At 66.2% G+C, this 15251-nt stretch overlaps 2 protein-coding genes across 2 annotated transcripts in view; both read left to right on the plus strand.

The window, feature by feature from the left end:
• Positions 1–473: 473 nt before the first annotated feature.
• On the plus strand, positions 474–2400 carry SOCS3 (suppressor of cytokine signaling 3). The gene has a single exon (XM_010568089.1). It carries the CDS (start codon positions 542–544, stop codon positions 1169–1171), a length of 630 nt encoding a protein of 209 aa, XP_010566391.1. The 5' UTR covers positions 474–541; the 3' UTR covers positions 1172–2400.
• A 9428-nt stretch (positions 2401–11828) lies between these two features.
• The window catches only part of LOC104832129 (probable low-specificity L-threonine aldolase 2), a 10933-nt gene continuing 7510 nt past the window's right edge, over positions 11829–15251 (plus strand). The window contains exon 1 of the mRNA XM_010568123.1: positions 11829–11851. Coding sequence (XP_010566425.1) covers positions 11829–11851 — 23 coding nt within the window. The remainder of the gene's footprint in view (positions 11852–15251) is intronic.

The following is a 15251-nucleotide window of genomic DNA, read 5'->3' on the forward strand; positions in this document are numbered from 1 at the left end:
TAGCCGGGGGCTAGCGGAGCCGTTGCCCCGCGGCGAGGGAATAGCCGGTGCTCCCCAGGGAGGGTGGTAGCCGGGGATACCGGCGCCCCGGGAGGGTAATAGCCGAGGACCGGGAGTGCGGTGCCCCCCCCGGCGAGGGTGATAGCCGGGGATGCCGGCGCCCCGGGAGGACAATGGCCGGGGGTGCGGTGCCCCCCGGGGAGGGTGATAGCCGGGGATGCTGGCGCCCCGGGAGGGTGATAGCCGGGGGCCGGGGATGCCGGTGCCCCGCGGGGAGTGAGACAGCGGGGACCGGCAGAGCCGGTTTCCCTGCGCACCCCACCCCCCCACCCCCGGCGAGGGAGCAGCCAGGGTCGGGGGGATGCGGGTGCCCTGCGGGGGAGGGCGATAGCCCGGGACCGGGGATGCCGGTGCTCCTGGGAAGGGACAGCCGGGGACCGGGGGTGCCGTGGCTCACCGCTGTCTCTGCCGCAGGTGATGGTGTAGCAGCGGCTGCTCCCGGCAGCAGCACCCCGAGCGCGCAAAGCTGGCTCCCTGCGCCATGGTCACCCACAGCAAGTTCCCCGCCGCCGGGATGAGCCGCCCCCTCGACACCAGCCTGCGCCTCAAGACGTTCAGCTCCAAGAGCGAGTACCAGCTGGTGGTGAACACCGTGCGCAAGCTGCAGGAGAGCGGCTTCTACTGGAGCACGGTGACGGGCGGCGAGGCCAACATGCTGCTGAGCACCGAGCCGGCCGGCACCTTCCTCATCAGGGACAGCTCGGACCAGCGGCACTTCTTCACCCTCAGCGTCAAGACGGAGTCGGGCACCAAGAACCTGCGCATCCAGTGCGAGGGTGGCAGCTTCTCCCTGCAGAGCGACCCTCGCAGCAGCCAGCCCGTGCCCCGCTTCGACTGCGTGCTCAAGCTGGTACATCACTACATGCCGCCCGCGCCCTGCGCCGTCCCCGAGCAGCCGGGGGAGGCCCTGCACCCCAAGCGCACCTACTACATCTACTCGGGTGGCGAGAAGATCCCCCTGGTGCTGAGCCGCCCGCTCTCCTCCAGTGTCTCCACCCTGCAGCACCTCTGCCGCAAGACCGTCAACGGGCACCTGGACTCCTACGAGAAGATGACTCAGCTGCCGGCTCCCATCAAGGAGTTCCTCGACCAGTACGATGCCCCCCTCTAAGGGGCCGGCGGAGCGAGGTTACACGCTACAAGCACAAGAGCAGGGGACAGGCACAACACCCCACCGGCGCGGGGACTTGCAGGGCACACCAAGCCTCTCCCTCTGGGAAGGAGAGGAGGGGGACTGGGGCAAGCCGCCGTGGGCCCGATGCTGTGGCCAGCACAGCCTGGTGCCCTTGGTGCTGGGGGGACCCCCTGAGGAAGCACGACACCCCCTTTCCATGGGGAAGGAGACTGCTCCGGTCGGACTGCGGATGTTACAGTGCGCCCAGCGCAGAGGCCTCCCCGTCGCAGCTGGGGAGAACCTGACGGCAAAGCCCCCGCGGGCTCGGGCAGCCAGGATGGCACCCGCGGCACGGGGTGATGTGCGCCCCGGCAGCCGCATCCCCGCTGCCGTGGCGGGACCACACCTGGGGGTGTCCTGGCGAGAGCCCCCTTCTGCCACCAGAGAACGGAAAGCACTGGAGTCCAGCTAGTGCCTGATCACTTTTCCTCGGTTTTAAGGGGAAAGTGTTTTTTGCCCGTAGTGTACTTTACCTCTTGCTGCCTCCTTGTGGGTGGAAGCTCCTTTCACACCAAGCCCCAGACTTGGAGGTCGCTGCCTTTTTCCCCTCGTTGCCATTTACAAGGGGACTAAGCCTTAATATTGTCCCTGCCCCGTGGTCTGGGTTACTGCACATCGTTTGGTGACGCTGCGCGATAACGGTCCCGGTGACATGCCGTGAAGCCTGAGGGAAAGCAGCGTGTCCTGACATCGCTGAGAGTCCCACGCAACCACGTCTGCAAGGAGCACCCTGGGGACCCAGTGCTGCTGCTGGACTGTCACTCCCGAGTGTTGCACCCCACCTCTGTCCAGCCGCTCCCTGCAGACCCTGGCCATGCTGCTCCGTGGGGGCACTGATTCCCATGGGAATGCGGCAGGAGGATCCCCTGGAGCGCGCTGTCTCGCAAGTGCTTTTCTGTGTCCGCCCGGAGAAGCGGTTGGGTTTTCCTGGCTTTTTTTTTTTTTTTTTTTTTTTTTTAACCAAAGGGATGTTTACAGGCCAACGTGAATCACTGTCTTTTATAAAGATTCCATCTTCACCTCCAGCCTCGAGGGCTGAGCAAAACCATGCTTGAAAATTCAACCAAAACAAAACTCAGATGAAACTTTGCACATATTTATATTTATATTCAGAAAGGAAATGTTTCCATAATTTATAATAAAGAGCACTATTTTTTAATGAAAAACCTCATATCTGGTTTGTTTCCTCCCCTGCACCCCCGAGGCCACTCAGGCCCCTGGCGTGACGCACGTCCCTCCCTGGCTGCTGCCCTCGCTGTGACGCCGGGATGGTGTTCACACCACGTAAGCGCCGGCTTCCTGGAGCCGCTTTCTGTGCTGGGGTGATCCTGCCATGGTGACTCACAGCCCCAGCACTCAGGTATGTCTGAGCCCCCCGACATCGCTCCACCAGCCGGGCTGAGCCACGAGGCACTGCGGGGACAGGACCTGCTCCCAGCTCCAGGCACGTGGTGCAGCCGCAAACTGGCCCTGGACCGTGGGACATGACCCATTGCCCTGGGCACGTTGGAGCCAAGTTGGTGGCCAAGACTGGCCTGTGGCACAGCCCCGCTCAGCAGCGCTCGTGCCACGATGTGCTGTGCTCTGCACCGAGTCCCTCCTGCCTCCCAGCCTCGCCCCAGCCCAGTTTTGGGAGGGGAAGGTGGTGGCGGTGTGTGAGGGGGTGAAGAGCTGCGGGAACAGGGCACCGAGAGGTGCGCGGTTAGAAAAGGGTTTGTGGTGCTTCCACTGCAACCGCAGCGGGCTCAGGGGAGGGGGGGCTAAGCAGGAAGGCGGAGAGGGTTAAGCAGGGAGGCCGAGGTCCTGCTCACCCCCATGGCACAGAGTTAAAAGCTCCATCCCTGAGACATTGGGGCTGTCCTGTGCAGACCCCAGCCTGGCCCAGAGCAGGTGCCCGAGGAAGGGTATGAGAGGAGGGAGAGGATTTCCCCCAGTGGTCTCCCAGACCCCAGCAGTGCCTGGTCCCCTACTCTTGCCTCCCTCAGAGGCACTGACTGTGAGAGTGAGAACCAGATATGGGAATAAACCTGCAGCTCCAGCTGGCTGGAGAGGAGCGTGATGCCTGCATTTGGGAGGGCGTAGGGGAAACTCCTGGGTGGTGGGCAGCCCCCCACAATCCCGCAGAGCCCCCAGCAGCAAGGATCAGCCTGTGCCTGGGCACCCTGTGCTTCACAGCCCCTCCAGCGCCCGCACAGCCCCCGCAGCATCGCCAGCCCCGCACCGTGGGCACTGTGCCAGGCATCACGCACCATGCTCCCGCACGGGAAACCCCAGCCACTGGGAAAAGGCTTCCCTTAGGAATCACCCCAGAGCAGAGGGATGGCAAATGTGCCCTTTCGGGCCGCAGGCACGGCACAGTCCCAGCGACTATTTTGGTGCTGCTCTCCAGGGCCATGGCTCATGGGCTGCCAGGAAGCGCCGCACGGCCTGCCCGGGCACCCGCCGGAGCTATGCAAAGAATGTCCATGCGCACGGGTGGCCGCCCGCCAGGCCCTGCCGAGGCACATCCCCGACGTCAGGGCTCCCGGCAGCACCGGTGACTCCCGGCCTTGTGCCAGGGAACAGGGTGGGAGCAGTGCCACAGGCAGAGCAGCCCCCGGCTGGCAGGAACCATCGCCCCTGCGGCGCTCACAGCACCTGGGGAGGGACCTGGAGCATCGCGGCTCTTGGGCAGAACGAGGCACGGCAGGGGATGGCAAACCGGGGCCCTGGGGGGACCTGAGCACTCCCAGACCCCCCTTCCGGCAGAGTGAGGGGGTTCACAGCACCCGATGGTGGAGCAAAGCGGGGAAGCTGCCCTCCCTGGAGCAGCTGGGCTGCCTGCAGCGGCCCTGCCCGACGGCCCCGGCTGGACCCCAGCCTTCCCGTCCCTGCAGGAACGGCCCCAGCTTCACCACTTCCCAGAAGGGCCCCGAGCGCCTGTGCCACTGTTCGGGGGCCTCTTCCCTCCTGCTCAGGCCACAGCGGTGCTGCAACCCGCTGCTGAGTCGAGAGTCCGGGAAGCTCCGCCAGCCCCACGGGTTTCTTGGAATAAACCCAACCTCGCGGCAGCGGTGACGCGGCGGCCGGCGGGCAAATCCCTGCCAAAGGTTTCACAAACCTCTCGCCTTCTCCAGAAAAGCCGAGCGGACTTGGCCCCGCATTTCGTAAGCAGCCAATCGAGCGTGTCACGGGCAGCCAGTTCCCCTCTGCCCCATGGCTGGGGCAGGCTAAGCTCACCCCCCGCGGAGGCTTCCTGGACAGGGAAGGCATTCTCGGCGGTGATTAGACCCCGTCGCTGCGCGGCGGTGCTGGGAGCGGGATGGGAAATGGGGCACAAGCACAGGGGGCCAGGAGTGGGGCTGGGACACCGTGGTCCTGCAGCTCCCCCCACCCCATGTCTCTCGGGACCGGGCACCAGGTGGGTGCAACAAGGCTGCCCGCCGAGCCAGGGCTGAGCAGGGGGATACCGCAGCCCCGCTCAGCCTGAGGCCCCAGCTCCCAACTGCCTGGCCAGGAGCATTTGGGCGATCAGCTGGCATCCCCAGAGAGAGGCTCAGGGCAGCCTGAGGACTAGCCGGCAGTGAGTGCAGAGGCAGCCACAGCGAGCCAAGCTGGGCAACCCAGCAGCCGAGCAGGGTGCCCGGTCTCCTCGCTGTGCTGCACCAGCCCTGGGATGGTCCAGGCACCGGCACTGGCACTGGCACTGGCAAAGCACCCTGCCAGGCAGCAGCCCCAGGTGCCATCCTCCCTGTGCTGAACGGGCAGCACACAGCTGAAGGCTGAAGCCGCCCATGGGCTTTCCTCTGTGCTGGGGCTGAGCCGGCACCAGCAGGGATGGGACGGGATGGGACGGGACAGGTCAGCCCGCAGCTCTGCTCTGCCTGCTCTGACCACGAACGGCCCAAACCTGGCATGGCTGGACTGAGCAAACTAGTGCTGGCCCTGCCCTGCCCGGGGCACTTTTAGGCGACTGCAGTGCCCTGCACCAACTGGCCAGCCTACAGCATGGGGCTGCAGGGCCCAGCCTGTTCCCAGCTGCCTCCCACTTGGGAAGACTTCTGGCTTGTGCACGTCCCCAGGCAGCGTGGGAGCCACAGGCTGAAAACCGGCAGAACTCACTGCAGCTGTAAGCACAGCCTGTCCCCAGTGCCACCACCTCCTCTGCGCTGTGACGGTGGCCATGCAGAGCAGGGTGAGAGCGAACTGGGCCACACGAGAGCCCGTCGAGGTGCTGGGGTGCAGGAGGGAGGTTGGGCAGGGACAGACAGCTGCCCCGCTGCCCCTGGAACCCCCCGCCTTGCCCCAGCCTGGCTTTCCCAGAGGGGAGCAGGGCAGCCGCCAACGCTTCCCACCACACTGCCGGCTTGTTACTGGCACCAGAAGGAAGTGTCCGCCAGGATGGTGAACCCAAACCCTGTGGGGTCAGGGGGTGCAGGAAACCTGCTCTGGTGCATGCCAGTATCTGCAGACCCAAAAACAGGAAACAACTGCAGCCTGCGATTGCCGCAGGCAAACAGCCCCTGGTGGGGCAGGCAGCACAGCAGTCACGGGGGCTCGGCCGGGCACTGCGGCTCTGCTCTGGGTACCCCAGCCGTGTGGCAAAGCATAGCCAGAGGCCATGCCCATGGAGCTGGACAGACCCACAAGGGCACCCCAGCCTGCACCGGGACCAGCAGCCTGCCCTGGGCCACCGGCGTGCAGAGAGCAGCCCCGTCCCCTTTGCAGGAGCAGTGGCCGTGCCAGGAGGGGACCTTCCTGCTTGGAGCACTCTTGTCCCACCTGGGCCACGCTGGCTCCCTCCAGGCAGCATGCGCAGGCAGGGTAGGACATGGTGCAGGCGCCGGCCCCGTGCCGGCCAGCCGAGAGAGCCCATGGGACAGGCTGGCCGTAGGGCAAGGCACGACCCACAGCCTGTGGTGGGAGGGAGGTGGCACTGTATGGGGCACCCTAGCAGTGTCCTGCTGGGCTGGCTGGGCTGTCACCCAAGGGGCAGGTCACCTGCCAGCCTCTCCTGTCCTTCCACCCGGGACTCGGCAGTCACCCCGAGGAAGGTGGCAGTGAGCGGCAGCACCAGCGGCCACCGGGGCAGCAGACCCAGGCAGGGAGCTCGCCGCGAACACCCCGACCTCGCGGCACACCCCTCGCGCACTTCCTCCTGCCTCAGCTCCGCAGCGCCAGGACGTTCCCACATCCACCGCTGCGTTTCCCAGTAGGATGCAGGAAAGGGCTGTGCAGCAGCCGGGGACTTACTGTAAATGGCACCACCTGCTCTTTACATGGAGCACACGTAAACACAATGGCACCACCACACGTGGCAATTCCTCTGCGGGCCAGGGCCAGGGGGATGGTTGGGAACAGGGACTGAGACATCTGCTTCCCAGCATGCTGCCGGGAAGCACGAGCTCAGGCTTTGTGGCACAGCCCAGGGCTGGCGCCGGCCACCCCAGCTGCAGGCTCGGGATGGGTGATTGCTCCCTGCACTGGAGGAGGAGTGGGGCTGAGCAGCCCTGCAGCTTGACATTGCTGGGGCCCACGGGAGCCCCCCGGTCCCATGGCATCCCCTCATCTTGCCCCTCTGCCCCAGCAGGCACACACAGCGCAGTCCTGTGGTGTGGCACGAGATCCCCGGCCCCAGCAGGCGCTCGGCCGGCTGTAATCCATCCCATCGCTGGTGCAGAGGAGGCAGAGCCTTGGTGGCCAGGGGAGCCGCAGGGGCTGCCTTGAGCCCCTTCATCACATGCCTGGCTTGGCCTCCAGCTCTTCCTGGCCTGGGCAGAGCTGCGAGCAGGCGGGGAGCGCAGGGCAGCAGCGGGACCCCCGTGCCCAGGCCAGGGTGTATTTTGGGATGCAGATGCAGACGAGTCCAGAGGCCTGTGTACATCCCCATGGAAACCCCTCTCTGTTGCTGCTTCTCCAGCCAGGCCCACAGTCAGCTCGGAGGGAGCCAGCAGCTGCAGATTCCTCACTCCTTCCATCAGCAGCTCTGCAGGGCTGCCCTGCTCCGGCCCCCCCCTGCCCAGCAGCCGCAGCCACATCCACCAGCTCACCGCTCCCTCTTGCCCGCCAGCCGGGCTGGGGGTCCTGCTGCCCTACTAGCCAGCACCGCCCTGAGCTTTGAGAGATGCGGACCCTTCACCTGCCCCACAGGATCCTGCGATGGAGCAGCCTCTCCCACCACTCCACAGCCACTGCCTGCCCCTGCCCACTCCAGAGTCTGCCAGGGCTCGGTCCTGCACCTCAAGACCACTGGCCACAGCGTGGGGCAGAGCTCTCGCTGCCCAGGCAGAGGCGGGTGTTCAGAGTGGAAAACCCCCCCGGTGCGGTTCCACAGCCCGGGAGGAAGTTTTCATCCCGGCAGTGGCAGCTGGAGCCCGAAGAAAGTCTTGACATTTCAGAGGAAGGTTTCAAACAAAGCCGTGTTGCTGTGGCAATGGCAGCCGCAGGCCCCCCCGCCCCGTCCCGCGGCTGGGGACACAGCCAAGGCAGAGGGAGCAGCAGCCCAGCACCGGTGGTGCCTGGGCTGCAGGGTGGGCGGACGGCCGTGGGCCACGTCCTGCAGCCCCAGCCCTGCCCCAGTGCTGGGGCCAGAGGGTCCCACTGCCACATGCCACCTGCACCGTCCCCGGGAGGGCCATGCCCAGGGTGGGTGGCGGGTGCCGGCACACAGGCAGACCCCGTCCCACACCCTCCCTGGCATCAGCCCTCTCCCACTCCCCAGCCAGTGGCCCCAGCCTGGGCCCGCACTGCTCTTGCACCTGCATTTGCAGCGAGAGGCAAGGTACCTGCCACTCAGGTACTGCTGGCCATGAGCATGCCGATGGCATGTCATGGGAGGTCCCCACGGGTGCTTCGGGCTGCAGGCTGCCAGCTGCCTTGGGTGTGTTTGCCCAGCACAGTGCAGAGTCCTTGGATGACCCTGGCAGAGCATCCGTGGGCAGGTGCCAAACCCCAGCCCTGGAGCATCTCTTGGCCTTGCATCAGCCCTGGCCTCAGCCCCAGCGCAGGAGCAGGCAGTGGCAATGCCACACACGCAGCTGGGGATGGGGGTCCTGGATGTGGGACCCTGCATCCATAGGGCTGGTGATGCTGCTCCCAGTCCAGCCCTGCCCACCTACCCCCTCCCCACCAGTGCACGATGCCAGGGGGCCCAAAGGTCCCCACAAGCGTGGCGGGCTGTGCCTGTCCCACGGCTCCCGGGGCCCCTCGGCAGAGAGCAGCCCAACCTGCGCCAGCCATGCTGGGGGCGATGGGTGGAGGTGGTGCCATGCTGGGCGAGGTCGGGGCGTGCAGCTGGCAGAGGGCACAGCTGGAGCAGATGTTCCCTAGAAGGACCCAAGGGCCCCGTCTCAGCATTTAACGAGTGGGAATGGGAGCGAGCACTTTACTGTAATTCCAGCAATTACATTGTTCATCCTTGGCAGGCGACACCAGTTGGTGTCCAGCGCCATGGGATCACGATAAGCCACCTGGCACGGAGACTTGGCAGCGCGCCGTGCCGCCGGGCAGCCAGCCAAGGCAGGGCAATAAAGGGCTGCAGAGCGAGGTGCGAGGTACGGTAAGGGCCCGCCCCAGGAGTTCCTGTCACTGGCACGGCCCCAGCGCACAGGTGCCGACTGGGAGGGCCCTGGTGCCTGTGGGTGCCTGCTGAGCCTGCAAGACCAGGGATCCCCAGCCCTGCAGCTCCAGGGAGCGGAGATGCTGCATGGCGGGAGCGGAGGAGATGCTGCATGGCGGGAGCGGAGGAGATGCTGCACGGCGGGGGCCCCTGCGCCCATGCAGACTTGCTGAGGCTGCCGGCAGAAGGATGCTCCAGCCGCCCGAGCGGCAGGGAGGGCTTGGGGCAGCGAGGTGCCGGCAGGCTGGAGGAGACCCCCCACTTGCCGGGTGCAGGAGGGGGCTCGGGGACGGGGCGCAGGCTGCACTCGAGGGCCCATCACCCCTGGTGTCCCCGGGTAACTGGCATCGCACCCAGCCAGCACCTCCCCAGCCCCTGCTTGCCTGTTGCTGCTTCCAGGCAGGCGCTGCCCCCGGGCTCTCTTTCCCTGCATCACCCGCCCGCCCTGGCCCAGTCACCACATCTGCCGGGTGGTCCCCGCCGGTGCCCGGGGCCATGCGGGAGCAAGGGACAGTTGGCACCCAAGGGACGGGAGTGTGAGCCCTGCTGAGTCATCACTTCGCTGTTCTCGTTTTTCCATGGTGCTGTTGTGCAGTTTGCTGGAAGCTAGCTAAGAGCCATGACTAATCTGTTCTCAAAACAAGCACAAAGAGAGCAGGGAGGTTTGTGCAAACCCCGCGGGGAAGAGAGGCTGAATCACAGCGTGGGGCTGGGGGAGGCAAGCAGCCGGGAGCAGCTGGGAATGCGCAGCCACGGAGCAGCCCTGCGGACAGCACCTGCGTGCGGTGGGCACAGCCCTGGGGCTGGGCAGGGGCAGCGAGGACCCCCGACCTCCCCTCCCATCCTCTCCCCATGCGGTGCAGTTGAGCTAGGCAGGGCCGGGGTGCAGGCAGCGTGCCGGGGCGGGGTGAAGCAGGCAGCGCAGGCAGGTGTGGGCCATCAGTGCTCAGAAACACACGTGCAGTCGCCAGGGTCATGCGGTTGCCGCAGGGTCGGGGCTCCCATCCTGGTCATTTCTGCCCTGCAGGGAAGCCACCGGCTGGGGAGGCCAGGGAAGGAAGCGCAGGAGTTTGCTCTGGCCGGAATCGGGCATCCATTGATTTGCTGTTATTAAAACCAGAGCTGCTGTCGGGAACTCTGTAGCCTGGCTGCCCTCGCGTGTGCTTCCTGGAAAGGGCCATCCTGCGTGCCTTCGCCGGTGGGGGACAGTCCCCTCAAAGCACCTGGCCGCGGCACTGGCCCACGCCGGGTTCGGGTGGCAGCTGGGGCACGAGAGGCTCCCGCGGGGATGGGAGCTGGGGAGTCAATTCTGTGCTTGGCGCCGACCTCTCCGCTGCCCAGCGGCTCTCAGCCCCCCGCCACCCCAGGCCCTCCTCAGCTCGCCCAGCACCCCCAGTGCTGCCCACGGGGCTCAGGGCGGCCCCGTCACCCCGCAGCGGGTGCTGGTGGCGGCAAGGGCGCAGTGGCACTCACTGCCCCTTTCTTCGTCTGCTGGGCTGAAGAGGGTTTACTGGAGAGGCAAAGTCATCGCTTCCAGTGGCGGATGAATCACCCCTGTCAGGAATTCTGCCCGGGGGCTTTTCTGTAAGAGCGTGGAATTTCGACACGATGGAGGGCCGCCGCTGCCGTGCCCTCCCAGCCCTGTGGGTCCCTCCTCCTTGCACAACCTCCCGCCGGGGTTCCTGTTCCCAGCCCTGGCCCCGCAGCTGCAGCAGCTGCCGAGGGGCCCCAGCCACAGGCACCCCGGCACGGGTGGTCCCAGCCCACGGCAAGGAGCGGGGCCCTGGAAGCCGCTGGAGCCAGCTAGGGGGTCAGGATGACCCCGGGTTCCCAGCGTGGCGTAGGTGCCCACAGCCACAGAGCTGCGCACCCCGGTGTCCCGCATGGCTGCCCCAGCCATAAGCAGGTCCCTGTGGGGCCGTGGGCTTGCCGGTGCCGCCTGTGCTCAGCACCGCGTGGCCAAGGCTGCTGGCAGGCTGTCTCCGTGGCAGTCGTCTGTGGTTGGGAGCCCCCAGCTGCATTCGCACCCACAAGCAGGTGCCGACAGAGGGGAAGTGGCGGGTCCCAGCCAAAGTGGGTGCACCGTCTCAGCAGCAGCACCTTCCCTCTGCCCCAACCGGGCACATCCCGCCCCCATTAGCGCTGGTGGCACCCCAGACCGACGGGAGCGGAGTGGGGGATGCCGGCGGGGCAGAGGTGTGCAGCCACGGATGGAGGGGCAGCTCCCGGCAGACACCCGCCCAATGCTCCCGCCACCATCCTGGTGCCATCCTGCTGCGGGGTCACGGCAGGGGGACACTGCTGACTTGGGGGGACACCACCGGCCTGGGGGCTGCCCCGGCATGGGCTGCTGCAGCCTCTGGGCCAGGCTACGGCTGGAGGGGAGGCAGGGAGGGGGCCAGGGGCTGGGGCTTTCCCGGCAGCCAGCAGTGATCCCACAGGAGCCCAGCCGGTTGGTGGGGCCATGCCGGGGCTGGGGTTTCTCTCAGTTTTCACATGCTGCATAAACTCTCTTTCAGAGTGAGAGCAGAGGGGTTTCATGATAAGGGGAGAAGCACACTCAGAGCAGGAACTGAAATGTCACTTTTGAGACTGGTGGCTCTTCCCCAAGCCAGCCACCCGGCACAGCTTCGCCGCTCTCCTGGCAGCATTGCAGTAAAGGAGGCTGCTGGAGCAGGGGCTGGCCCTACCGCACGCCCAGCCTAGCCCGCCAGAACCTGGCGTATGCTCCAGCTGTGCACACAGCGTGGCCCCGCTCTCTCCAGCATCCTGCTGCGGCCCCCGCCTGCACAGGCTCGTCCCACGTCCCACCATGACGGCCTCTGCAAAGCCTCAGCCCCGCCGATCCCCGTGGCCAGGGCAGAGCTGAGCCCAGCCCCGCAGCCTCCTCCTTCGCTCAAAACCTCTGCTGCCCAACCAGCCCGCCCCCCCTTGGGGGCTCTGCCTCAGGCTCTACCAGCATGCCAGGGCTGGCCATGGGGGCCAGAGCAGGGGGACATGGCGGCCAGCATGCAGGAGAGGTGAGGGGGCTCAGACAAACCCACCAGGCAGACGAAGCTGGCAGGAGCCCCTGCAAGTGAAAGTGAGCCCCAGCCCAGTCTGCGGCCGCGGCAGCTGCACCGCGGTGAGCACGGTGTGGCGGGGATGGTGCTGGTTCCCCACACACACTGTGCCGCAGGCAAGGTGAGCAAACAGCCTGGCTGCCCCCAGCCCCACAGGACCCATGCTGGTGAGGCAAGCGCATCATTGTGGGAAACCAGAGATAACAGGTCCCACTTCCTGGCGCCTCCTTTCCTGGACACAGGGCTGCCGGGAGCAAAACGCACAAGAGCCCATTCCCAGGAGGCCCTTCTTGATGCGAATCTCCTCCGTGCCCCACTCTGGGCATCCCAGTGAGGCTCCCGGCCAGGCTCAGCCCCACACGGCCAGTGTCCCTGGTAGGGAAGGGACAGCCGCTCCAGGCAGGGCAGCACAGCACTATGTGGGGGTCACAGGGCTCGCAGCCTTTGCAGCCTCCCTGCGCCAGTCGGGCACATCTGCTGCAGGCAGCTTCGGTGCGATGGGCCCACGTGCAGGCCCTGCCACCACTGCGTTGCTTCCCGGCAGGGGCCAGCCGCCGTGCGGTAGCCACCAGCCACAGCTGCAGCGATGCTTCCCGGAGGGCTGGGTAATTTGCCTGCCCTGCTTTGCATGCCTGAGGCTACCCCGGGGGCAGGGGGATGAAGGGTGTGCAGCACGCCTGGTATGGTGGGCACAGCCGTGGCCCCCAACCCAAGGCAGGACAGGCAGGGGGGCAAAGCCACCCCCGGTCCAGCACACTGAGCACCCAACAGCCTCTCCGTGTCTGGAGGAAGGGAGGTGGGGGATGTGGGGATGGATCAGGACACCGGCTGTGGGAAGCTGCTTTATTTTGCTTTACACTTTCTGCCATTCCTGGAAACAAACAGCTGGAGGGGCCACTCTGACCTGCCTGCTGGGAAGCAGCCTTGGCCCCCTTGGCCCCCTTGGCCTCTGCCCCTCTCTGCCCTGCCAGGATGCTCCATGCCCAGGGGCTGCCTGCAACTCCCTGAGGAGCCGCTCCTCGCCCAGAGGGTCTCACACGCTGTGGCTGCCGAGCCCAGCCTGCCCCTGAACTCATCCAACCGCCCTGAAACCTGGGGGGATGTTCATGCCTCAGTGTCACAAAGCAACCCCAGCCCCACTGGCTGGGACCGCTGCACTCGGGCCCCCTTCTGCTGCATGCAGCACTCACGAACCCCGTGGGCTGCGATCCCGTGCACGGAAGCTGAGCAGCTCCATCCCAACCCTGAGCCGCCTGCGGGCTGCGGTCCTGCACACCGAGGCTGAGCAGCTCCATCCCAGCAAGCCCCACGCATTAGCACCAGGTTGATTTATAGAAATCCGATGGCTGGGGCTGCCAGTGCCTCCTGCCAAACCTCATTAACGGCTGGCCTGGGAGCAAGGCAAACAGCTCGTGCAGCAACAAGGAAATCCTTGTTTAAGCATTTCTGGCCATGCAGGGCCCTTCCCCTCACACCCAGGGGAGGGGGAGGAGGAGGAGGGGGGTGGTGGTGATGGTGCAGGCCACAAGCCCCAGGCTGGCACCACCTTGGCAGCCACAAGGAAGGAGATGCAAGGGGACATAGTGGGGTCTGCACAGGGAGAGAGCCCCCAGGATGGGCTGTGAGCCGGGAGGGAGCGGGAAGCCACAGAGGCACGGTGCGGGGCAGAGGGTTCCCACGCTGCAGCACCGAGGTCTGCCCTCCTTGCGCCACCACAGCAGCGCTACTAAACCATGGGGACACAGGGACACCAGGGTGCCAGCAATGGGTGACCAAAGGCTGGCTCAGAAGGGCACTGCTGCTCAGCTGACAGCTTCAGGCAGCTGAAGGGCTTCGTGGCTCACTCCTGCCCCTCTGTCTGGGGCCACCGGCTGGCCCCCTGTGCTGTGCCATGCTGTGCCGTGCCGTGCCGTGCCATGCCATGCCGTAGGGCAGAGCTCTGCCAGGGCTGGCCGAGGCTGTCCCAGAGGGATTCACCAGTCCACCCTGCACAGAGCAGCCTGGAGGGAGCTGGGGTAGGATCCTGCCTGCCCCTCGGTGCCCCCTGCTCCCACCCACACTGGGTTCCCAGCACAAAGCACTGTCTGTGGGCACAGTGAGCTCTGGGCACACGGAGCTGCTGGGAGGCCGTGGGAGCTGGTGATGGCATGCCTGCCCTGCGGCAGGCATGGGGCACCAGCATGGCTGGCCCGCAGACCTGGCACCGGTGAGCTCCAAAGCAGCCTCAGCGACCTGCATCCGCCTGCCCCACATGTGGCTCAGGATCTATTTCATCATCTGGAGAAAAGCATTTACTGCCAATAAACGGGCTAATTAATTCTCCTCAAAGACCTCTCAATTATTCATCTCAGGCCACAGAGAAAACAATTACAGCACTTACCTCAGCCCTGGCTCGGCCAGTGCAGCAGCCAGCATGGGGCCACGGCTGGCGGCAGGCAGGGCACAGCCGGGGCCGGCCCGGCACAGCTGCCATCACAGAGCCCCAGCTCCTGGTGCCTGGCCAGCCCCGGCTTTGCCCACCCCGCAGGAGCAGCCCTGTGGAGCTCTGGGGAAGGGCTGCTGAGCTAGCAAAGCCACCCAGCCCAGACCCATCACCAGCAGCAGTGCTCTCCCAGGGTGACCCCGAGAGCTTCTCGCAGCACTAGGGCTCAGGAGCAAGGGGACCTACCCGGCCTCCTGCACCGCTTCTTGCCGCATGGGTCTAACCCCAATCTGCCCACGTGGAGCCAGAGCCGCTGCATCCCATCCACCGAGGACATGGGAGCAGTTTGCTCCCTCCTCACCACCCACCTGCAGTGGTCTCCTCTCCCCATCTTTGTCGAGCAGCCCAGCCGCTCTCCCCGCCTCCACCGAAGGACACGCACCTTCAAGCCGTAGCCAGACCCAGCCGTGGGTGCCCACTGCAAGCAGGGGCTCAGGCTGCATGCCCCAAGAGCTGGCTCCCAGCACCGCCCAGCCCGGCGCAGCCCATTGCTCCTGCTGGGCTGGGGCTCGGCAGGACCCCATCCCACCTGAGGCCACCCAGGGGCCAGGCTGTGCTGGGGTCCCCCTTGGAGAGGGGCTTTTTTCCCAGATTGTTCTCCAGCTCCTTGGCCCTTGGGATGCTCCTTCTGCCCCACAGCGGGGTTGAGCCCCTGCTCCCTCTGCATCAGCTGCACCTCGAGAAGGAAAACCCACTGCACTGCTGGCACTGTGAGCTCGGGGGTCCCTTCCCGTGGTCCAGCCGGACCACCCCCGCGCAGGATGCGGGCGCAAAAGCCTCCCGGGGCCGGGGTCCGTGTCAGCCCTCTCCCACTCACCTCCCCCGTGCACGGCGGGTCGGGCTGCTCTAGCACTGCCGTCCCGCCGCCCCCCGGGA

Source organism: Haliaeetus leucocephalus, unplaced genomic scaffold, assembly GCF_000737465.1.
Source record: "Haliaeetus leucocephalus isolate CR32 unplaced genomic scaffold, Haliaeetus_leucocephalus-4.0 Scaffold238, whole genome shotgun sequence".
Classification (NCBI taxonomy): domain Eukaryota; kingdom Metazoa; phylum Chordata; class Aves; order Accipitriformes; family Accipitridae; genus Haliaeetus; species Haliaeetus leucocephalus.